The sequence below is a fragment of the Ranitomeya variabilis genome, chromosome 3, assembly GCF_051348905.1.
Source record: "Ranitomeya variabilis isolate aRanVar5 chromosome 3, aRanVar5.hap1, whole genome shotgun sequence".
Taxonomy (NCBI): Eukaryota; Metazoa; Chordata; class Amphibia; order Anura; family Dendrobatidae; genus Ranitomeya; species Ranitomeya variabilis.
This window is the reverse complement of record NC_135234.1, coordinates 776,074,554-776,099,104: the sequence shown is the minus strand read 5'-3', so window position 1 is coordinate 776,099,104 and position 24,551 is coordinate 776,074,554. Positions and strand designations below refer to the sequence as shown.

Here is a 24,551-nt window from a genome sequence, read left to right as displayed (position 1 = left end):
ACTTTTGGGTATTTTCTATCATATAGACCCCTCAAAGTGACTTCAAATGTAATGTGGTCCATAAAAAAAAATGGTGCTGTAAAAATGAGAAATTGCTGGTCAACTTTTAACCCTTATAACTCCCTGATAAAAATAATTTTGGTTCCAAAATTGTGCTGATGTAAAGTAGACATATGGGAAATGTTACCTTTTAAGTATTTTGTTTGACGTATCTCGGATTTAAGGGCATGAAAATTCAAAGTTGGAAAATTGCTACATTTTCAAAATTTTTGCCAAATTTCCATTTTTTTTCACAAATAAACGCAGGTAATATCAAAGAAATTTTACCACTATCATGAAGTACAATATGTCACGAGAAAACAATGTCAGAATCACCGGGATCCGTTGAAGCGTTCCAGAGTTATAACCTCATAAAGGGACAGTGGTCGGAATTGTAAAAATTGGCCCGGTCATTAACATGCAAACCACCCTTGGGGGTAAAGGGGTTAAAATAAGGGTGCATTCTTTTTGTTGCTGATTTCCTCTATATAGTGACCCCAGTTACAGTGGAAATTCAGGCTTCTGGCTGTATAGCAGCAGCTCCTGCTGAAGAAGCGCTTCCTCCTCTAGACCAGGCGACATGGTGGGGGCTTGTTCTCTCTCTAGGATGTTGAAGGTGGCATTCATCTCTTCTCCCCCGCAGGAGAGAAGAGATGAAAGATCAAGTTTTTTTTTGTTTTTTTTTTGTGCTCACACAGGAGAAGCTGCCGGCGCTGAGAGGAGAGAGGAGACATCGCGGGAGCTGGATGAGTATTTCTCTGCATCTACAAGGGGCCGGGCGGCGCACTGGGGGGGAAAGTGGGGGGCACATGCAAACTTTATTTTTCACAAAAAAAACCAAAAACTTGATCTTTCATCTCTTCTCTCCTGTAGGGGAGAAGAGATGAATTCTGCCTTCAGCACCACAGCGGGGGGGACAGCGCTTAGTATAGCGCTGTCTCTCCTGCACGGTCTGTGTGCTCATCAGGCGGCACACGGGCGGCACACGGATGCCGCACGTGTGCCACACTGATGTGCTACGTGAGCACACGAACACACGGACACATAACTCCGATACCGATTTCTCCGGTACCGGAATTATCTGGACGTGTAAAAGAGGCCTTAATGAGATTCTCGTGCTCCGGGGTGTCCTGTGGGCGAGGTGGGGCTTTATGTGGTGCTCTGTTAAAGGTATTCATACTGATCCCTCACTGCAAATCCCGATTGCACAACAACCACAAGACAGATATCACCAGGTATCACTGTAATCAATATAACGGTGCTGACCTGACACTGTAGTTACTGAGCACAATCCTGCTGACAGGTTCCCTATAAAAAAGTTAACTCACAATGTGCCAATGCTTTCATTTCTAATGCCTCGGCAATGAAGAGGCAAAATCCCCCCCACCCCCAAACAAGAAAAGTGTCTTCAAAAAGTCTTGAAAACATTGAAAGGGATGTGGCACTGATTGGATCATCGCAGTCCCTTCATTCAGCTCATCAGTGGGGTAGTAAGTGTTAGATGGCCACCAGTCAGCTTCCAGTTTTGTAGTACAGTAGAATCAATTTTATTTAAAAAGATCATCAAATCTTATTTCTCATTAAAGCCAAATGTGTGATATACATTACGCCACCATTGAGTCCCATAGTTAATGATAACATTATTTATTGCATAAATTCTGTAACAAATTGTTCTCGATCTACTCAAGTGAACCTCAGATATTCCTGATACGGTAATTTTCTGTTCCAGTTCAGCTACAAATGAGGATTTCAGTGAATACCACACATCAGCCATCTCTGAGCTCAAGCTAAACATTGCTGAGTTAGTAGTAATGGTTTTCTACATAGTAGTTACGTTACACACTAGGAGGCATGTCGACAAAACAAATTCTACATTAATATTAAACGTCTTTTCCCTTGTGTGACTTCTGATGTTTAATAAGAGTGGATAGACGTTTGAAACATTTTCCACATTCTGAGCATGAAAATGGCTTCTCCCCTGTGTGCATTCTGAAATGGTTAATAAGATTGGATTTATGGATGAAACACTTCCCACATTCTGAGCATGAAAACGGCTTCTCCCCTGTGTGAGTTTTTAAATGTTCCATTAGATGTGATCTCTGATTAAAACACTTCCCACATACAAGACATGGAAATGGCTTCTCCCCTGTGTGAATTCTTTGATGTACAACAAGATCTGACTTCTGGGTAAAACATTTCCCACATTCTGAACACGGATATCGCTTCTCTCTTATGTGAGTTCTCACATGCTGCATAAAACTTGATCTGTGACTAAAACACTTCCCACATTTTGAACATGAAAATGGCTTCTCCCCTGTGTGAATTCTCACATGCTGCATAAAATTTGATCTGTGACTAAAACACTTCCCACATTTTGGACATAAAAATGGCTTCTCTCCTGTGTGAATTCTTTGATGTACAACAAGATCTGACTTCTGGGTAAAACACTTCCCACATTCTGAACACGGATATGGCTTCTCTCCTGTGTGAATTCTTTGATGTACAACAAGATGTTTCTTCTGAGTAAAACATTTCCCACATTCTAAACACGGATATGGCTTGTCTCCTGTGTGAATTCTCTGATGTGCAACAAGAATTGATTTAATAATAAAACGCTTCCCACATTCAGAACACAAAAATGGCTTTTCATCTTTGTGACTCCTCTTGTGCATGGTAAGATTTGATTTCTTTTTAAAATGTTTCCCACAATCTGAACATATGAAACCATTATCAAGTTTATGTCCAGTGCTACTTTTGAAAGTCAGTAATTGATTGTCATTGGCTTCATAAAAAGGAGATAAGTGTAGATGTCCATGGGAGCTACTCATCCAATCTTCTCCTTAAAAAAAATATTTCCATTAGATGTTATTTTATAATTTTTATGTGAAAAATCTACAAAAGCAAGAAATATATCAAAATACAATAAACAGATCAGAGATGGACACAGTACATTTACATTATATGTCCTGCGAGGATACAAGTCATTTTTGGTATTGGTGCTGGAACAACCTCATCTAAGCACACAAGTAAAATACGTAATAAAATACAATAATTATGATAATGCATTTTGTAAGTCTTCTACAAGGTCATTAATAAACATACAAAAGTTTGGGGACACAATGCAGTCCGTGAATAACCACCTTCTGGTTTTTATTATTCAGTTTTAAATCTTAATTCCAGATATTTTCCACCAGATCCATCATTCTCCATCCTTTATTGTTGCATATTATCTAATACCTTTCATAAAGCATATCTCCATTACCAACACTGTCCTCATAGCTGTGTGCTGACATCCTGTGGCTGATATTAGCCCGCTAATAAGTAGAGTCCCCAACACTGACCCCGAGTTACCCCACTGGTCACTGTGACCACATCCAAGGGTGTTCAAGTTAATATTCACCCCGTTGTACATTAAGAAAAATACAGACAACAAACCAATGGAAAAAAAAATCAAGATTTCTGAAAGGCTCTTACCATTCACCGTCTCTGATAAGGGTTTGTCAAGTCCAGTTGTTGTGTCACCATGATCTTCCTGCAAAGATCCCACATTAGACATAAGAAAAAAAGACAAAACATCAGTTTATCTTATATCAGATGAAGAAGAAAAACCAATATGACAAAAGAATGACCCCTTCATGTGGTGATCAGACTAGGTCACCAATCCACCAAATGTTTTACAAATCGACATAAATCGTTCTCTAATTTTCCTGCATGAAATGTTCTGCAGTATAGAGCTGTGTTCACGGACAGAATTAGAAGCAGCTGATTGGCATTGTGCAGATATTTCCATCTACACGGCAGACTCTACATTTATCCTCACTGAATATCAATGGCAAAGTGGATTTCCAAAGTGGTGGAAATGAATATCAGCATTTATGAAACCAAAACTATCTGTAGCCGGCACTGACCCCCGATGACATGGCACCTACAGTCTGGAGGTCAGTAGAAAGCTTAATTACGTCAGTCTAGGAACCTCAGCTCCATCTACCTGATGATCCAGGAGGACATTCTGCTTCTCCTCTGGACGATCCTGGGAATATAGAGGACTGGGACTTCTCTCTGGTGGATTTCTCGGACTGGACCCATCTATAAGAAATATACACAAGACTGAATACATCATCTACATGTGATGATCAGATGATGGGGAGTCTAGGTGACCTCAGACCCGGTCTCTCCTCTATAATCAGTACGGTCTCCTCTTACCTGGAGATGTGAGGGGCTGGTGATCCTCCATCATGACGTCCTTGTATAGATCCTTGTGTCCTTCTATATACTCCCACTCCTCCATGGAGAAATAGACGGTGACGTCCTGACATCTTATAGGAACCTGACACACACAATGACCCGTCATTAGCAGACCCCTCCCCCGGCGTTATTATATAATGTCCCAGCATTCCCGGCAGCACTCACCTCTCCGCTCAGCAGCTCAGTGATCCTGTGGGTCAGTTCTAGGATCTTCTGCTCATGTATCAGTGAATGAGGTGGAGGCTCGGTGATGTCACTCGGGGTCCTGCTCCATCCTCCTGACACATGAGGGGTCACACACTCTCCAGACGACGTCTTCACTACTGTGTGATCCTGTGTATGAGGAGACTCTGATCATTACATCTATTCTAAGGATCCTTCACCTTTCCCGTCATTTCCCTGCTTTATTCCTAGAGATCAGAGTGATGTGAAGATCTCACCTCTCCAGTGATCCAGTAGATTATCTCCAGGGTGAGGTCTAATATTTGAGCAGCCGTGTGGCTTCTGTCCTGCTCCATCCTCAGAAGGTCATCGATGGAAAGGCCCAGAAAATATTAGCTGCCCTTCACCCTAAAGGGAACCTGAAAAAAAGAGGATTGAGAATTAATGGAAGAATATCTTTGAGGTCCTTAGATCTGTCCTCTCCATGTCACACAGTTGACTATTCCCTCCTGTCACAGACTTTCATCCATTGATATCACCGAGTTGGTCGCCTCCTGGATCTCCTCATTCTTTATCATCTGAACATTTTGTGTCTCCAGTTTAGGAGAACTCATATACCGGAGCTGCGGTCACTGCGTCTTCTCCTGGTTCTCTGCTCTCCAGCATGTGAGGCAGGAAGTGTAGCAGGAAGGGGCGGGGTTTAGGCTGCAGACTTCCTGTCCCTGCAGTGAGCGCCGCCATCTTGTTGGTGGAGTCTCCTAGTTCCCAGGACTCGCAGTATTACACATGGTGGCAGCAGGCGGCTGCTCCTCCTGAGCTCAGGGGCAGAGTAGATGGGGTATTAGTGGTAGATGGGGTATTAGTGGTAGATGGGGTATTAGTGGCAGATGGGGTATTAGTGGTAGATGGGGTATTAGTGGTAGATGGGGTATTAGTGGCAGATGGGGTATTAGTGGTAGATGGGGTATTAGTGGCAGATGGGGTATTAGTGGTAGATGGGGTATTAGTGGCAGATGGGGTATTAGTGGTAGATGGGGTATTAGTGGCAGATGGGGTATTAGTGGCAGATGGGGTATTAGTGGCAGATGGGGTATTAGTGGCAGAAGCCATCGTCCTGGCAGTATACCGCTATCATTTGTCCATAGTTTGGTCATGTGAGGTCTTGTTTTTTATACCGTTTATACCGTTCAGCGTGTGGTAAGATTGATACAGCGGTTTTATTCTTCTGCTCAGTCCGATTACAGCGATGCCTCATTTATAGCTGTTCTCATGTTGTGGTTCTTTTACACAATAAATACTATTTTTCATCTCTTTACTCTGAGGACTATAACTGTTATATTCTCCACTGATGGAGCCGTGTGGCGGATTGTTTGCTGGACGAGACGACGTTTTCGGGGGAACAGGACTGTTAGTATCTCCCACTAAGGCCGGTTATTGAGCGTGTGCTATATACACAACACATGGAAGAGATATATATTCATCACCACCAGCAACACAATAACAACACAGGAACCACTACTAGCCACCACCAGCAACCAAGTATACAGGCCGACTGGGCACCTGCTAACATTACACCACAGCTCCCATAGAAGTGGATGGAGCGGGGTCACACATTACACCACTGCTCCCATAGAAGTGGATAGAGTGAGGTCACACATTACACCACAGCTCCCATAGAAGTGGATGGAGCGGGGTCACACATTACACCACCGCTCCCATAGAAGTGGATAGAGTGAGGTCACACATTACACCACTGCTCCCATAGAAGTGCAAGGAGCGGGGTCACACATTACACCACTGCTCCCATAGAAGTGGATGGAGCAGGGTCACTCATTACACCACTGCTCCCATAGAAGTGGATGGAGCAGGGTCACACATTACACCACCGCTCCCATAGAAGTGGATGGAGTAGGGTCACACATTACACCACTGCTCCCATAGAAGTGGATGGAGCGGGGTCACTCATTACACCACCGCTCCCATAGAAGTGGATAGAGTGAGGTAACACATTACAGCACTGCTCCCATAGAAGTGGATGGAGCGGGGTCACACATTACACCACTGCTCCCATAGAAGTGGATGGAGCAGGGTCACACATTACACACCTTAGATATTGCTGATCTAATCCCATCCTGTGTGATACACTGCTCTGAGCTCAATATCAATATACCAAGACATGCTTGGTGTCTATGAACTCGTAATGACCTGGAGAATCATAACGGCCGGTCAGTTTTAGCATTTGGGCTATGTGCACACGTTGCGGATTAGACTGTGGAATTTTCTGTGCAGATTCCGCATTTCGTGGCAGAAAATGCAGGTCAAAATCTGCACTTTTTTTGCAGATTTTGAGTGGTTTTTTTTGCAGATTTGCTGTGGATTCTGTGCGGATTTCATGTGTTTTTTACCCCTGCAGATTTCTATTATGGAATGGGTGCAGAAACGCTGCAGATCTGCGAAAAAGAATTGACATGCTCCTGTTTTGAATTTGCTGCGATTTCTGTGCAGATTTTTCCGCAGCATCAGCACAGCATTTTTATTTCCCCATTGATTTATATTATACTGTAAATCACTTGCGGATCTGCAGCGTCTCTGCACGTAAAAAAACTGCTGCGGATCTGCAGGAAAACCGCCCACAAAGTGTTCACATACCCTTAGGCTGGCGTCACACTAGCGAGTTTTACGGACGTATGAGCGCAGAAAATACGTCCGTAAAATACATATTACACACGGCCCAATGAATCTCTATGGCCCAGCTCCTATCAGCCGTATATTACGGATCCGTAATATACGGTCTTGTACTGCCATAGAAAATCGCAGCATGCTGCGTTTGTCAGCGTATTGCGCAAAAAAAAGCCAATGAAAGTCTATGGGGGCGAGAAAAATACGGATTCCACACGGACCAGCAGTGTGACTTGCGAGAAATACGCAGCCGTGTTCTATAGAAAAGCCGGTAATTCAATTGCCGGCTTTTCATTTCTCCTGCCTAAACCCGACAGGATATGAGACATGATTACATACAGTAAACCATCTCATATCCCCTTTTTTTTTGCATATTCCACACTACTAATGTTAGTAGTGTGTATGTGCAAAATGTGGGCGCTGTAGCTTGTAAAATAAAGGGTTAAATGGCGGAAAAAAATGGCGTGGGCCCCCGCGCAATTTTCTCCGCCAGAGTGGTAAAGCCGGTGACTGAGGGCAGATATTAATAGCCAGGAGAGGGTCCATGGTTATTGGCCCCCCGTGGCTACAAACATCTGCCCCCAGCCACCCCAGAAAAGGCACATCTGGAAGATGCGCCTATTCTGGCACTTGGCCACTCTCTTCCCACTCCCTGTAGCGGTGGGATATGGGGTAATGAAGGGTTAATGTCACATTGCTATTGTAAGGTGACATTAAGCCAGATTAATAATGGAGAGGCGTCAATTATGTCACCTATCCATTATTAATCCAATAGTACGAAATGGTTAATAAAACACACACACATAATTGCAAAGTACTTTAATGAAATAAAGACAAAGGGTGTTGTAATATTTTATTATACTGGAAATCCACCTGAAGACCCTCGTCCTGTAAAAAAGGTAACATAAAAAGTCAACAATATCCCACCGCTACACGGGAGTGGGAAGAGAGTGGCCAAGTGCCAGAATAGGTGCATCTTCCAGATGTGCCTTTTCTGGGGTGGCTGGGGGCAAATGGTCAGTCCGTCAGTGGTCACACAGAGACACAGACAATGAGCCATAACTGGAGCTATCCCCGACCAGGATTAAGTAACCGAGGTCCCACCGTTACACAGTTGTGCTCCTCCTCCCCCAGGTCGCAGGGAGGAATCCCAAGTGGATTCACAGGAAGTGAACCGGAAGTTCACCCGACATCACTTCCAGTGCGCGCTGTATCCGGATACTGCCACATGAGGAGCGGAGGACCCCGGCTGCACATCACCTCTCCACTTTACCCCTCAAGGAAGCGCAGGAGGAGCGGGAAAAGGGGATTCCGGGTCACATGGCATGCATGGAGATGGAAGCAGCAAGTGGAGGAGGAAAGCAGAGCCCCCGACCTCAGCTGCCCGGCAGTAGGTGAATAGCCCTGGCTGCTCTAAATCGCCGGCCATGGCACCACCATCAGGGAATCTCTTCATGCCCCATAGGGAACAGGAAAAACACTGGTGGTTGCAGGAAGGGGAGGAGTATTTAACCTTTTTTGTGTTTCCTGTCCCCATTAGGGCAGGGAGACGTCCTCCAATACTGCTGTCATAGAAGGTGACTGGAGAAAAACTTTCTTTTAATAAAATGGTAGTGCTTCTTACAATCCAGGTGTCTTACTGATTACCGGGGGTGGTGGATGTGGTGAAGCAGGGTCCCAGGGTCGCTGCTGAAGGAGGAAGGAGTGGGGCGATTCTGCGGACCCCAGACTGGGAGAAAGGGCTGTTCGGATGTACAACGCTGCTGGTGTTTGGTGGTGCAGGCCGCAGTGGAGCAGAGTCCCAGGGTCGGTGATGGAGGAGGCAAGAGTGGCGCTGCGGGTGTTCAGTGGTGTGGGGGCTCCGCCGGCATTTTGTGAAAGCCCAGAGCCCCCGCACAATTAATATGTGGTGGACTCTGGGAAAATGGCAGCTGGGGCGACACCTGTGCAGATGGCGATCTTGGCGCTGAGATCTTGGTGCAGAGATCTCCATCTGCATCCGCTGCCATTTTCCTGGAGACGTCGCGTAGAGGCAGGTGTGGATGGAGATCTCTGCTTTCCTCCGAGTGAGAAGCGGGAAGTCAGACCCTGGAAGAATGGCGGCCGCCATATGCCGCTACCGCTCGCTGTCATATCACGACCGCTTGCTGCCATACCACCACCGCACATCGCAGGACCACCGCAACACCCCCAGCTCCAGGCCCGCAGCACTGATGCCTCAGTAAGAACAGTGTTCGGATTATAAGCCGCACCCCCATTTTGCCCCTAATTTTGGGGATCATAAAAGTGCGTCTAATAATCCAAAAAATAAGGTAATGTGCAACGCCCCAGAGTCCTGGTCGTTGCAGTAATGTTGTTCTTCCACCAGGGGGAGCGATATTACATCTGAAGGTAATAAAGGAGATCTCCTGTCGAGGTATCACAACCACACACTACACTTCACACTCAGACCGCCAGGGGGAGCTAAGCTTCTATTAGGGCACTCCTCACAGTTAGGTAAAACTGGTGGTTTGGTTAGGAAGTTAGACAGTCAGAACCCAACAGGGTTTGGAGAAGCTGGCTGGAGGGAGAGAGAGCCAGATCCAGACTGCTGTCTGCGGAGGACGAGGGTCCACGGAGCTGTGCCTGCCCCACATGCAGCAGCATCCAAAGAAAGAGACACGAAAGAGAATTGTGTTGCAGTGAGTGAGAAACGAAGTCATAGCAAAAGGAGAGGAAAACCAGAGGGAGTTCTGCCCTGTAAAAGGCTGCCTCTTTCTGAGGCGCAAAGATCCCAGTAGCCAGGACACCGAGGGAGTAAGGATCTCTATGCTTTGCTTCAGAGACCGGCAGGACAGTTAATTCCACGTTGGCTGCCCGACCTTATACCCAGGAGGCACGGTGGCAACTTGTGGGGGTCAGGGCGTCTCTAGGGTCCCTACAAAAAGCCTCAGGCCATCAGTCATACGGGTTTTGTCCTATCCTATCCATCAGGGGGACAGAGAGGAAGAGACTTAACATCTCCAATAGTTGTGAGGACCTTACCGAGTTGCTCAGCAGGGAGGTACTACAACACCCAGGCGCTAGAGGAAGGCTACTGATTTCCACCTGGATAAGGGGACTCTGGATTTGCATTTGGACCGGCCCGACTCTGCCTGCCCTGTGGTCTGTACCCTGGACTGTGGATGCTGAAGCCTTCAGTAAAGGTAAAGAGTCTGCAACCTTGTGTCCTCGTTATTCACTGCGCCTTACATCATCCACCATCTCCATCTACACTCTGGGAAGCCCTGGGGATACACTTTACCTGTGGGAAGTTACACCATCTAGCTGCCATAACATCACCCCAGCGGACCCCTAAGCAGCGTCGGTCACCCTGACCGAATACCACAGGTGGCGTCATGAACATTATCCTATAAACACTCTTCCTTTTATTGGACGCCCCTCAAAGGGCCACGGACCGGGTCAGGCCACCGTGACATCCCCCAAACCGAAGGACCCGGTACCGAGTACCCCATTGCCCTGACGTGGGGGTGCTCCAAATACATTTTTCAATGGTTGAAACATTTTTTTATGGCATTTTCCCTTTAACTCCTTTCTGACATCAGGCGTACTATCCCGTCGATGTGACCTGGGCCCTTAGCCGCGCTCACGGGGGGAGGGGGGCCGGGTGTCAGCTGTTTATCACAGCTGATACCCGGCACTATGTGCCAGTAGCGGTCACGGACCGCTCCTGGCACATTAATCCCCGGATCACTGCGATCAAACAAGACTGCAGCGTTCCAGTGACATAGGGAAGCATTGCCAGGAAGGGGGCTCCCTGTTTGCTTCCCTGAGACCCTCAGAAAAACGCGATGTAATAGAGACCAGGCTGTAAGACTGTATGCTATCTTGGATGATCAAAGTAATCGATCCTTGGCAAGATCAACATTCTTTGACCTATTCAACATCAAAGGGCCAAGCACTCCCTACTCATTAAAGACGTGTGCAGGTACTGTGACAACAGCAGGCAGGAAAGCTACTGACTACCAAATCGAGTCATTAGACGGACAATTCTGCCTACCGCTACCTACGATCATCGAATGTAACCAGATCCCAGACAACAGATCTGAAATCCCTACGCCAGATGTAGCAATCCATCACGCTCACTTAAAGCGAATAGCACACCTTATACCGGAACTCGACCATCAGGCCCAGATAATTCTGCTGTTGGGGAGAGATATCCTGCAGGTTCATAAAGTGAGACGTCATATCAATGGACTCCACAATGCTCCCTATGCCCAAAAGCTAGACCTAGGATGGGTCATAATTGGCAACGTATGCTTGGGACGCATGCACGCCCCATCTTCTGTGACAAGCATGCTGACAAATACAGTGGAGAAAGGACAACCATCTCTGTTTCAACCTTATAACAATGAGTTCCATGTCAGGGAACTGCCACACAGCATCCAACTGCCCAACCATTTAATAGACTTTACTCACGACAGCAGTATAGTGTCAGGAAGCTATGAGGATCAGTTAGGGTGCACAGTCTTCCAGAGAACTAAGCAGGACAACCAAGTGGCAATGTCGGTAGAGGACAAGTTGTTCTTAGAGGTAATGGACAAGAGACTCGTTAAAGATGAGACCAACAGCTGGGTTGCACCTCTTCCCTTCAAAACCCACAGACCACGTCTACCGAACAACAGAAATCAGGCATTACAATGTTTCTCCTCTCTCAAGCGTAATCTGCAAAAGAAACCAGAGATGAAAGATCACTTTTTCTCCTTCATGTCAAAGATTTTCGAAAACTGTCACGCAGAACTAGCTCCCACTCTCAAAGACTCTGAAGAATGCTGGTTCCTACCCATGTTCGGAGTATACCACCCTAAAAAACCAGGCCAGATCAGAGTCGTGTTCGATTCCAGTGCCAAATTCAATGATGTCTCCCTGAATGACGTTCTACTGACAGGACCAGACCTCAATAACAAACTGCTGGGTGTACTTATGCGCTTCCGCAAGGATTCCATTGCCTTCATCGCTGACATCCAGCAAATGTTCCATTGTTTCCTTGTGAGAGAGAGAGACAGGAACTTCCTAAGATTCTTCTGGTACAGAGACAATAATCCTACTAAAGAAATCACAGAGTATCGCATGAGATTGCACATCTTTGGCAACAGTCCTTCCCCTGCAGTCGCCATTTATGGACTCAAAAGTTCGGCTCAGGAAGGAGAAGCAGAATACGGAGCAGATGTCAGACAATTCATAGAAAAGGACTTTTATGTCGACGACTGTCTGAAAGCCATGCCTTCAAATGAGACTGCCATCAGTCTTCTCAGGAGAGCCCAGGACATGCTTGCCTGCTCGAACCTTAGGCTTCATAAAATAGCCTCAAACAGCCAAGAACTCATGGAAGCATTCCCTTCTCAGGACCTATGTAATGGTCTCAGAGACCTGGACCTGGGGTCAGACCCCGCACCAATGCAACGCAGCCTCGGGCTCTGGAATCTACAGTCGGACACTTTCATCTTTCAGGTCAGCCAGGAAGAAAGGCTCTCGCAGAGGCGTCCTGTCTACCATCAACAGTCTGTCTTGGGCTTCACAGCTCCTGTTACTATACAAGGCAAGGCCCTACTAAGAGACTTAACTAGGGAAACATCTGACTGGGATGCACCTCTGCCACCTGATAAGAGGATCCAGTGGGAAGAGTGGAAGAACTCGTTAGCGGCACTCTCCAACCTGAATGTGCTAAGACCATACGCCCCTGTGCAATCTACTGAGATACAGAGCCAAAGACTGTACATATTTGCAGATGCTTCCGTCAAAGCAATTGCCGCTGTTGCCTACCTCAAAACTGTAGACTCCAAATGTCAGTGCCACATTGGTTTCATTATGGGAAAGGCCAAACTCGCACCACAACCAGAGCACACTATACCCAGGTTAGAGCTTTGTGCCGCAGTCCTAGCTGTTGAGTTAGCGGAGTTCATCACATCCGAAATGGATATCGACCTGACACAGGCCAAGTTCTACTCAGACAGCAAAGTAGTCCTGGGATATATCCACAACGAAACCAGGCGATTCTACGTTTATGTCAATAATAGAGTGCTACGAATCAGGAGATCAGTTCATCCAAAGCAGTGGCATTACATACCCACGGACCAGAATCCCGCAGATCATGCAACTAGAGCAGTTGACGCAAGTCGACTAGGAAGCACAACGTGGCTCTCAGGACCAAAACTATTGTACAATGAGGAATGTTTTCCAGACACCTTTGAACTAGTAGGAGAGGACTCAGATGCTGAAATCCGCCCTCAGGTGTCTACACTTCATACAATGACCTCTGTTATCCAGCTTGGATCTTGCAGGTTCGACAGATTCTCAAGTTGGAAGTCACTAATTCGAGCCATTACCTGCCTGACTCATATAGCTCGCTCATTCAGGGCCATAAGAACTTGTGGCACAGAAAAATGTAAAGGTTGGCATCTTTGTAAAAATACCTATGTTACCTCCGACTTAGAGTTCTCTAGAAATCACATCATCCTCACTGTTCAAAGAGAAACCTACTTTGCAGAAATCCAATGTCTTATTAACAAAGCTCCAATACCAATGAGCAGCGTATTGAGAAAACTCGACCCATTCATCGACAACAGCGGCCTGCTGAGAGTAGGCGGCCGACTCAAAGAAGCTGAGATGGAGTTTGTGGAGAAATTCCCTCTTATACTTCCCGGAAAATGTCATGTTGCCTACCTAATCGTACAACATTACCACAATCTGGTCAAGCACCAAGGAAGACTATTTACAGAAGGAGCCATCAGATCTGCTGGCGTGTGGATCATTGGTGCAAAGAGACTCATCAGTAGTGTCATCTACAAATGTATTACCTGCCGTAAGCTTCGTGGTTCGACTCAAACTCAAAAGATGGCTGACCTACCAGCAGATAGACTCAGCCCAGACCCTCCCTTTACCAGCGTTGGTCTCGATGTGTTTGGGCCTTGGTCAGTTGTTACACGTCGTACTAGAGGCGGCCAAGCCAATAGTAAACGTTGGGCAGTCATGTTCACTTGCATGTCAATCAGAGCCGTCCACATAGAGGTCATCGAGTCCCTCGACACGTCAAGCTTCATCAATGCCTTAAGACGCTTTATTGCCATCCGTGGTCCTATCAAGAACATACGCTCAGACAGAGGTACCAACTTCGTCGGTGCAGCAAAGGAATTGGGAATACCTTCAAATCTAGACTATAAGACTCTTGAGAGGTTCCTCAGTGACCAAAGTTGCACATGGTCATTCAACCCACCTCATTCTTCACATATGGGAGGATCTATGAACGAATGATTGGTCTAGTACGGAGAATTCTTGACTCCACTCTTCAAGAAGGAGCAGCGAGGCTCACCCATGAAAGCCTCATCACCTTCATGGCAGAAGCTGCAGCTATAATTAACACAAGACCCCTGGTTCCAGTTCCTAATGACCCTGAGGAGCCCTTGTTATTGACTCCCGCTACTCTACTTACCCAGAAAACGGGACTGTCCAGTGCCCCTCCAGGAGGATTCGACGCTAAGGACCTCTACAAGCGCCAATGGAGACAGGTACAAAGCCTTGCAAATACTTTCTGGGACAGGTGGCGCAAACAATATTTGTCTACCCTGCAGCCACGTACGAAGTGGCAATCTACCAAACCTAATCTGAACGTAGGTGACCTTGTTCTTGTAAAAGACTGTCAAATTCATCGGAACCAGTGGCCACTTGGTCTAGTTACCGCAACGTTCCCCAGCAAGGACGGCAACGTCCGCAAAGTTGAACTAAGGATGACCAAAGGGAATGAACCTAAGACATTTTCCAGACCGGTATCTGAACTGGTCCTATTGTTGCCTTCGGAAGAAAGGAGTAGTGACATCCGTTGATGTCAGACGGGGAGTGTTCTGTCTCCGCCATCTAATTTGTTACCTCCAATTATCTGTTTGCATAATTTGCAGTTTCTCAGCCAGTATACAGGACTTGATATATTCATACCTTTATTTATCTGTGTGCTTTGGCTCCATCTAGCGGTCAGAGTTATGTTGACAGTTCTATTTTTCTGTTATGTATTTTTTATGTCTGATTCTCCTCCCTTGCAATGCATTATGGTAGCTCAGCCCACATTTCCCTCCAGTTTCCTTTCATTTTCTTCAGTTTGCCTCTCAAGGAAAGACGCTTGCACTTCATCCCTCTTGCGATTGCATTGCCGGTATGTCTTTATGTTTTTCTCTAGATAATTCCTGCTCTATATCAGCCTAGCCTAACCAGTTGTACTCCTAGTTCAGTTACTAGCCTTCTAAATGTCATGCATAACGTTTATCATGTGTAGTATGTATCGTTCTATACCATGTACTGATTCCATGTATATCATTGTTCACAGTTTCACCGCATCAATATACCACTACGTTTAATAAAGCACAGACTCAACCACAGTCTCCTTATTGGACCCCGGTATAGCGGTTTAGCTGACTGGATAGCTACTTGGGCCTGTCTCATTTAGTGAGGACAGAACAGGGGTATTTAGTCATCCGGCTGTGTCGAGGTGTCTAGGGTTTGTTAGGCACACCCCACGGCTACTTCTAGTTGCGGTGTTAGTTCAGGGTTTGTGGTCAGTATAGATTCCACTTCTCCTGAGAAAGTCTCATGCCGCTCCAAAGTCACCGGATCATAACAGTACAACTGGCCAACAATGAGTTAAATGCATCTCAGAAGAAGGGAAGAAAGGTGTTGAGTCATTTTTTTTTCTGTAGTCTGTTTTGCCTGTTCCTCCCTCTTTTTCCCTGGGTGGCTGAGGAGTCTTGTGCTAGCATGGATGTTCAGGAATTAGCTTCTCGTATAGACCAGCTTGCTGCTAGGGTGCAGGGAATTTCTGATTATATTGTTCAGACTCCTGTTTTGGAGCCGAAGATTCCTACTCCTGATTTGTTTTTTGGTGACAGGTCTAAATTTCTGAGTTTTAAAAACAACTGTAAACTGTTTTTTGCTTTGAGACCTCGATCCTCTGGTGATTCCATTCAGCAGGTTAAAATCGTTATTTCCCTGCTGCGTGGCGATCCACAGGATTGGGCATTTTCCCTGGAATCTGGGAGTCCTGCTTTGCTTAATGTAGATTCCTTTTTGCAGGCTTTAGGACTATTGTATGATGAACCTAATTCTGTGGATCAAGCGGAGAAGACCTTGTTGCTTCTGTCTCAGGGCCAAGAGGCGGCAGAATTGTATTGTCAGAAATTTTGAAAATGGTCTGTGTTGACTAAATGGAATGATGATGCTTTGGTGGCAATTTTCAGAAAGGGTCTTTCTGAATCCGTTAAAGATGTTATGGTGGGGTTTCCCACGCCTGTTGGTCTGAGTGATTCTATGTCTCTGGCCATTCAGATTGATCGGCACTTGCAGGAGCGCAGAACTATGCGTACTGTGGCGTTGTCCTCAGAGCAGAGTCCTGAGCCAATGCAGTGTGATAGGATTCTGTCTAGAACAGAAGGACAAGGATTCAGATGTCAGAATAAGTAGTGTTTTTATTGTGGCGACGCTTCTCATGTCATTTCAGTCTGCTCAAAGCGTACAAAGAAGATCGCTAGTTCATTTACCATTAGTACTGTACAACCTAAATTTCTGTTATCTGTGTCCCTGATCTGCTCATTGTCATCATTTTCTGTCATGGCGTTTGTGGATTCAGGCGCCGCTTTGAACTTAATGGACTTTGAGTTTGCCAGGCGTTGTGGTTTTCCCTTGCAGCCTTTGCAGAACCTTATTCCTCTAAGAGGCATTGATGCTACACCTTTGGCTAAAAATAAGCCCCAGTTTTGGACTCAGGTGACCATGCGCATGGCACCAGCCCATCAGGAAGATTGTCGATTTCTGGTTTTGCATAATTTGCATGATGCTATTGTCAAGGTGAAAATATATTTTCTTATATACCTTTTGTACTTTTATATATCTTATACTGTGAAACAATAAGTTTTCCCTTGCTAATGCAAATGTAACTGTATTAAAGATGGCTGCCAGTGTTCATTCTTCACTTCAGTTTAGAATCTGAAGGGTTAAGTTTCATTTCTCCTGAAAAGATAACTCAGGAATGTGAAGAAAGAAGTAACCACCGGGAGACGTTCTGACGAATCGGAGAGAGAGACTGGACACTAGATGTATACTGCTTAAACCCCGCCTATTGCATTCCTTTTTAGTACCGTGTATTTGGAAAATAAAGTTCAGTTGCTATGACCGTGGCTGACACACATATAGTCACATGAGCATGCACTGAGATTGAACCAGCTACCTGTCTGACTCATTCTTACCCGGTACCACATGCTTATAGTTTAATTTGGAATGACTGGTGAATGAGGGTATATTGTCGTTACGACCCCGACACTATCGTGCTGGGTTTTCCGTGGTTGCAGGTACATAATCCTGTGTTGGATTGGAAGTCTATGTCTGTGACTAGCTGGGGTTGTCAGGGGGTTCATAATGAGGTTCCTTTAATGTCCATCTCCTCTTCTTCCTCTTCCGAAATTCCAGAGTTTTTGTCTGATTTTCAGGATGTATTCAATGAGCCCAAGTCCAGTTCTCTTCCACCGCATAAGGACTGTGATTTTGCTATTGATTTGATTCCAGGCTGTAAGTTCCCTAAGGGCCGACTTTTCAACCTGTCTGTGCCTGAACATACTGCTATGCGGAGTTATGTTAAGGAGTCTTTGGAGAAAGGGCATATTCGGCCATCTTCTTCACTGATGGGAGCAGGTTTTTTTTTTGTTGCTAAGAAGGATGGCTCCTTGAGACCCTGTATTGATTATCGCCTCTTGAATAAGATCACGGTCAAATTTCAATACCCTTTACCCTTGCTTTCCAATTTGTTTGCTAGGATTAAGGGGGCTAGTTGGTTTACAAAGATTGACCTTCGGGGGGCGTATAATCTTGTTCGTATTAAGCAGGGTGATGAATGGAAAACTGCGTTCAATACGCCCGAAGGCCATTTTGAATACCTTGTGATGCCGTTCGGGCTCACTAATGCTCCATCTGTTTTTCAATCTTTCATGCATGATTGTCATGATCTCTGCAGGCAGAGATCATAGCAAGCCTATAGAGGGACAAGCTCTCGGAAGATGGAACTATACTGACCATGAACTAAGCCTGCCGCGCAACTAGAAATAGCCAGGTAGCATTTCCTATTTATCGCTAGATGCCCAGCTCTGGCCTAAGACCTAAATAGCTAGCAGAGGGAAATATAAGACCTGGCTCACCTCTAGAGAAATATTCCAAAGAAGACAGTAGCCCCCCACATATAATGACGGTGAGTTCAGATGAAACAACAAACGCAGCAGGAAAATAGTCTTAGCAAATTTGAGGTCCGCTTACTAGATAGCAGAAGACAGATAGTATACTTTCATGGTCAGCAGAAAAACACTAACAAAACACCATCCAGAGATTACCTTAAACTCTGGCATTAACTCATAACGCCAGAGTAGCAATCCCTGATCAACGAGAGCTTTCCAGACACAGTAACAAAACTTCAGCTGTGAACTGGAACAAATAGGCAAAACAAAACATGGACAAAAGTCCAACTTATCTAGTAGTTGTCTAGAAGCAGGAACAAGCACTGAGAGGCATCAGATAACATTGTTGACCGGCAAGAAACCACCAGAGAAATGAGCTTAAATAGCGACACCCACTACTGATGGAACCAGGTGAAACAGGAAAGAGGATGACAAGTCCAATTCCACAAGCGGCCACCGGGGGAGCCCAGAATCCAAATTCACAACAGTACCCCCCCCTCAAGGAGGGGGCACCGAACCCTCACCAGATCCACCAGGGCGACCAGGATGAGCCCTATGGAAGGCACGAACAAGATCAGAAGCATGAACATCAGATGCATTGACCCAAGAATTATCCTCCTGGCCGTAACCCTTCCAGTTGACCAGATACTGGAGTTTCCGTCTGGAAACACGAGAGTCCAAAATTTTCTCCACAACGTACTCCAACTCACCCTCAACCAACACCGGAGCAGGAGGCTCAACTGAAGGTACAACAGGTACCTCATACCTGCGCAATAACGACCGATGAAAAACGTTATGAATGGAAAAGGACGCAGGGAGGTCCAAACGGAAAGAAACAGGATTAAGAATCTCCAATATTCTATAAGGGCCGATGAACCGAGGTTTAAACTTAGGAGAAGAGACCCTCATAGGGACAAAACGAGAAGACAACCACACTAAATCTCCAACACAAAGCCGAGAACCAACACGACGATGACGGTTGGCAAAACGCTGAGTCTTCTCCTGGGACAACTTCAAATTGTCCATAACCTGCCCCCAGATGTGATGCAATCTCTCCACCACCGCATCCACTCCAGGACAATCCGAGGATTCCACCTGACCGGAGGAAAATCGAGGGTGAAACCCCGAATTACAAAAAAACGGGGACACCAAGGTGGAAGAACTGGCCCGATTATTGAGGGCGAACTCTGCCAATGGCAAAAAAGCAACCCAATCATCCTGGTCAGCAGAGACAAAACACCTCAGATATGTCTCAAGGGTCTGATTAGTCCGCTCGGTCTGGCCATTAGTCTGAGGGTGAAAAGCAGATGAAAAAGACAAATCTATGCCCATCCTAGCACAGAATGCCCGCCAAAATCTAGACACAAATTGGGTACCTCTGTCAGAAACAATATTCTCAGGAATACCGTGCAATCGGACAACATTCTGAAAAAACAGAGGAACCAACTCAGAAGAAGAGGGCAACTTGGGCAGAGGAACCAAATGGACCATTTTAGAGAAACGGTCACAGACCACCCAGATGACAGACATCTTCTGGGAAACAGGCAGATCTGAAATAAAATCCATCGAGATGTGTGTCCAAGGCCTCTTAGGAATAGGCAAGGGCAACAGCAGTCCGCTAGCCCGAGAACTACAAGACTTGGCCCGAGCACAAACGTCACATGACTGCACAAAGACTCGCACATCTCGTGACAGGGAAGGCCACCAGAAGGATCTTGCCACCAAATCCCTGGTACCAAAAATTCCGGGATGACCTGCCAATGCAGAAGAATGTACCTCAGAGATGACTCTGCTGGTCCAATCATCCGGAACAAACAGTCTATCAGGCGGACAACGATCCGGTCTATCCGCCTGAAACTCTTGCAAGGACCGCCGCAGATCAGGAGAAACGGCCGACAAAATTACTCCCTCCCTAAGGATACCTGTGGGTTCAGAATTACCAGGAGAGTCCGGGTCAAAACTCCTAGAAAGGGCATCTGCCTTAACATTCTTAGAACCCGGTAGGTATGACACCACAAAATTAAAGCGAGAAAAAAATAAAGACCAGCGCGCCTGTCTAGGATTCAGGCGTCTGGCAGTCTCAAGATAAATCAAATTTTTGTGGTCAGTCAATACCACCACCTGATGCCTAGCCCCCTCGAGCCAATGGCGCCACTCCTCAAACGCCCACTTCATGGCCAAAAGCTCCCGATTCCCAACATCATAATTCCGCTCTGCGGGCGAAAATTTGCGAGAAAAGAAGGCACAAGGCCTAATGACGGAGCAGTCGGAACCTTTCTGCGACAACACTGCCCCAGCTCCGATCTCCGAAGCGTCAACCTCAACCTGAAAAGGCAGATTCACATCAGGCTGACGCAACACAGGGGCAGAGGCAAAACGGCGCTTAAGCTCCTGAAAGGCCTCTACAGCATGAGGGGACCAATTAGCAACATCAGCGCCTTGTCTGGTCAAATCAGTCAGTGGTTTAACGACATCCGAAAAACCAGCAATAAATCGGCGGTAAAAGTTGGCAAAGCCCAAAAATCTCTGAAGACCCTTAAGAGAGGAGGGCTGAGTCCAGTCACAAATAGCTTGCACCTTGACGGGATCCATCTCAATGGAAGAGGGAGAAAAAATATACCCCAAAAAGGAAATTTTCTGGACCCCAAAAACGCACTTAGACCCCTTCACACATAAAGAATTAGACCGCAGAACCTGAAAAACTCTCCTGACCTGCTGGACATGAGAGTCCCAGTCATCAGAAAAAATCAGAATATCATCCAGATATATTATCATAAATTTATCCAGAAAATCGCGGAAAATATCATGCATAAAAGACTGGAAAACTGAAGGGGCATTAGAAAGACCAAAAGGCATGACCAAATACTCAAAGTGGCCCTCGGGCGTATTAAATGCGGTCTTCCACTCATCCCCCTGCCTGATCCGCACCAAATTATACGCCCCACGAAGATCAATTTTAGAGAACCACTTAGCACCCTCTATACGAGCAAACAAATCAGTAAGCAATGGCAATGGGTATTGATACTTAACAGTGATCTTATTCAGAAGCCGATAATCAATACATGGTCTCAAAGAGCCGTCTTTTTTTGAGACAAAGAAAAACCCAGCTCCCAAGGGAGAAGAAGATGGACGAATATGTCCCTTTTCCAAAGACTCCTTTATATATTCCCGCATAGCAGCATGTTCCGGCACAGACAAATTAAACAAACGACCCTTTGGATATTTACAACCCGGTATCAAATCTATGGCACAATCGCACTCACGGTGCGGAGGTAAGGACCCAAGCTTGGGTTCGTCAAAGACGTCTTGATAATCAGAGAGGAACTCAGGGACTTCAGAGGGAATGGACGACGAAATAGAAACCAAAGGTACGTCCCCATGAATACCCTTACATCCCCAGCTCAACACAGACATTGCTCTCCAGTCCAAGACTGGGTTGTGAGACTGCAACCATGGCAATCCCAGTACCAAATCGTCATGTAAATTATACAGCACCAGGAAACGAATAATCTCCTGGTGATCCGGACTGATACGCATGGTTACTTGTGTCCAGTATTGTGGTTTATTATTAGCCAATGGGGTGGAGTCAATCCCCTTCAGAGGAATAAGAGTCTCCAAAGGCTCTAAATCAAAACCACAACGATTGGCAAAGGACCAATCCATAAGACTCAGAGCGGCGCCAGAGTCAACATAGGCGTCCGTGGCAATGGATGACAAAGAGCAAATCAGGGTTACAGACAAAATAAACTTAGACTGAATGGTGCCAATGGAAACAGACTTATCAAGCTTCTTTGTACGCCTAGAGCATGCTGATATAACATGAGTAGAATCCCCACAATAGAAACACAATCCATTCTTCCGTCTAAAATTCTGTCGCTCGCTCCTGGACAGAATTCTATCACACTGCATACTTTCTGGCGTCTTTTCCATAGACACCGCCAGATGGTGCACCGGTTTGCGCTCCCGCAGACGCCTATCAATCTGAATAGCCATTGTCATGGACTCATTCAGACCTGCAGGCAAAGGGAACCCCACCATAACATCCTTAACGGCATCAGAGAGACCCTCTCTGAAAGTTGCCGCCAAGGCGCACTCATTCCACTGAGTAAGCACAGACCATTTACGGAATTTTTGGCAGAAAACTTCAGCTTCGTCTTGCCCCTGAGATAGTGCCATCAAAGTTTTTTCTGCCTGAAGTTCCAAATGAGGTTCCTCATAAAGCAAGCCCAAGGCCAGAAAAAACGCATCCACATCGCGTAACGCAGGATCCCCTGCTGGCAATGAGAAGGCCCAATCTTGAGGGTCACCCCTGAGCAAGGAAATCACAATCCTAACCTGCTGAGCAGGGTCTCCAGCTGAACGAGACTTCAGGGACAAATAAAGCTTACAATTATTTCGGAAATTCTGGAAGCTAGCTCTATTCCCTGTGAAGAACTCCGGCAAAGGAATTCTCGGTTCAGATACCGGAGCATGTACCACAAAATCTTGTAAATTTTGTACTTTCGTGATGAGATTATTCAAACCCGCAGTTACACTCTGGAGATCCATTATTGTCAGGTGCACACAGAGCATACAGAGATTAGGAGGAGAGAGAGAAAAAAGACTGCAGCAAGGCAGACTGGAGGGAAAAAAAAAAAAAAAAAAAAAATTCCAGCAGACTTCTTATAACTCTCCTTTCTCAACCTGGGTCTTTAACACTTTATAGGCCGGTCAAACTGTCATGATCTCTGCAGGCAGAGATCATAGCAAGCCTATAGAGGGACAAGCTCTCGGAAGATGGAACTATACTGACCATGAACTAAGCCTGCCGCGCAACTAGAAATAGCCAGGTAGCATTTCCTATTTATCGCTAGATGCCCAGCTCTGGCCTAAGACCTAAATAGCTAGCAGAGGGAAATATAAGACCTGGCTCACCTCTAGAGAAATATTCCAAAGAAGACAGTAGCCCCCCACATATAATGACGGTGAGTTCAGATGAAACAACAAACGCAGCAGGAAAATAGTCTTAGCAAATTTGAGGTCCGCTTACTAGATAGCAGAAGACAGATAGTATACTTTCATGGTCAGCAGAAAAACACTAACAAAACACCATCCAGAGATTACCTTAAACTCTGGCATTAACTCATAACGCCAGAGTAGCAATCCCTGATCAACGAGAGCTTTCCAGACACAGTAACAAAACTTCAGCTGTGAACTGGAACAAATAGGCAAAACAAAACATGGACAAAAGTCCAACTTATCTAGTAGTTGTCTAGAAGCAGGAACAAGCACTGAGAGGCATCAGATAACATTGTTGACCGGCAAGAAACCACCAGAGAAATGAGCTTAAATAGCGACACCCACTACTGATGGAACCAGGTGAAACAGGAAAGAGGATGACAAGTCCAATTCCACAAGCGGCCACCGGGGGAGCCCAGAATCCAAATTCACAACACATGATATCTTCTGGACTTATATTGATAAATTCTTGATTGTATATCTGGACGATATTTTGATTTTTTCCGATGATTGGGAGTCTCATGTGGAACAGGTCAGGATGGTATTTCAGATCCTTCGTGATGCTTTGTTTGTGAAGGGGTCTAAGTGTCTCTTTGGTGTGCAGAAGGTTTCTTTCTTGGGTTTTATTTTTTCTCCTTCATCTATTGAGATGGACCCGGTTAAGGTTCAGGCCATTCATGATTGGATTCAACCCACGTCCGTAAAGAGCCTTCAGAAATTTTTGGGTTTTGCTAATTTTTATCGCCGTTTCATTGCTAACTTTTCCAGTGTGGTTAAACCCTTGACCGATTTGACTAAGAAAGGCGCTGATGTGGCGAATTGGTCCTCTGCGGCTGTTTCTGCCTTTCAGGAGCTTAAACGTCGATTTACTTCTGCTCCGGTGTTGCGTCAACCTGATGTTTCTCTTCCGTTTCAGGTTGAGGTTGACGCTTCTGAGATTGGGGCAGGGGCCGTTTTGTCTCAGAGGGATCCTGCTGGTTCCTTGATGAAACCGTGTGCCTTCTTTTCCCGTAAATTTTCGCCTGCTGAACGCAATTATGATGTCGGCAATCGGGAGTTGTTGGCTATGAAGTGGGCGTTTGAGGAGTGGCGACATTGGCTTGAGGGAGCTAAGCACCGTATTGTGGTCTTGACCGATCATAAGAATCTGATTTACCTCGAGTCTGCCAAATGGTTGAATCCTAGACA

General features: G+C 45.9%; 2 protein-coding genes across 2 annotated transcripts in view; both read right to left on the bottom strand.

Moving 5' to 3' along the window:
- Nucleotides 1-1,632: 1,632 nt before the first annotated feature.
- Nucleotides 1,633-24,551, bottom strand: part of LOC143817466 (uncharacterized) — a 59,783-nt gene continuing 36,864 nt past the window's right edge. Inside the window, exon 9 of the mRNA XM_077298898.1 lies at nt 1,633-2,616. Within this exon, the coding sequence (XP_077155013.1) occupies nt 1,920-2,616 (697 nt within the window). The 3' untranslated portion in view covers nt 1,633-1,919. The remainder of the gene's footprint in view (nt 2,617-24,551) is intronic.
- LOC143817463 (gastrula zinc finger protein XlCGF66.1-like) lies at nt 2,729-5,184 on the bottom strand. Its single transcript, XM_077298895.1, has 6 exons — nt 4,725-5,184; nt 4,450-4,617; nt 4,243-4,366; nt 4,028-4,125; nt 3,514-3,571; nt 2,729-2,931 (listed from the first exon to the last, which is right to left on the bottom strand). The coding sequence occupies exons 1-6, from the start codon at nt 4,800-4,802 to the stop codon at nt 2,864-2,866; spliced, it is 594 nt and encodes a 197-aa protein (XP_077155010.1). The 5' UTR covers nt 4,803-5,184; the 3' UTR covers nt 2,729-2,863.

Bases quoted from the DNA above. Each gene is read 5' to 3' on its own strand.
- LOC143817463 (XM_077298895.1), bottom strand. From the start codon at position 4,802: ATGGAGCAGGACAGAAGCCACACGGCTGCTCAAATATTAGACCTCACC. The intron at 4,618-4,724 runs GTGAGATCTTCA...CCTCATACACAG, and splicing joins TCTACTGGATCACTGGAGAG to GATCACACAGTAGTGAAGAC. The intron at 4,367-4,449 runs GTGAGTGCTGCC...TGTGTGTGTCAG, and splicing joins CTGAGCTGCTGAGCGGAGAG to GTTCCTATAAGATGTCAGGA.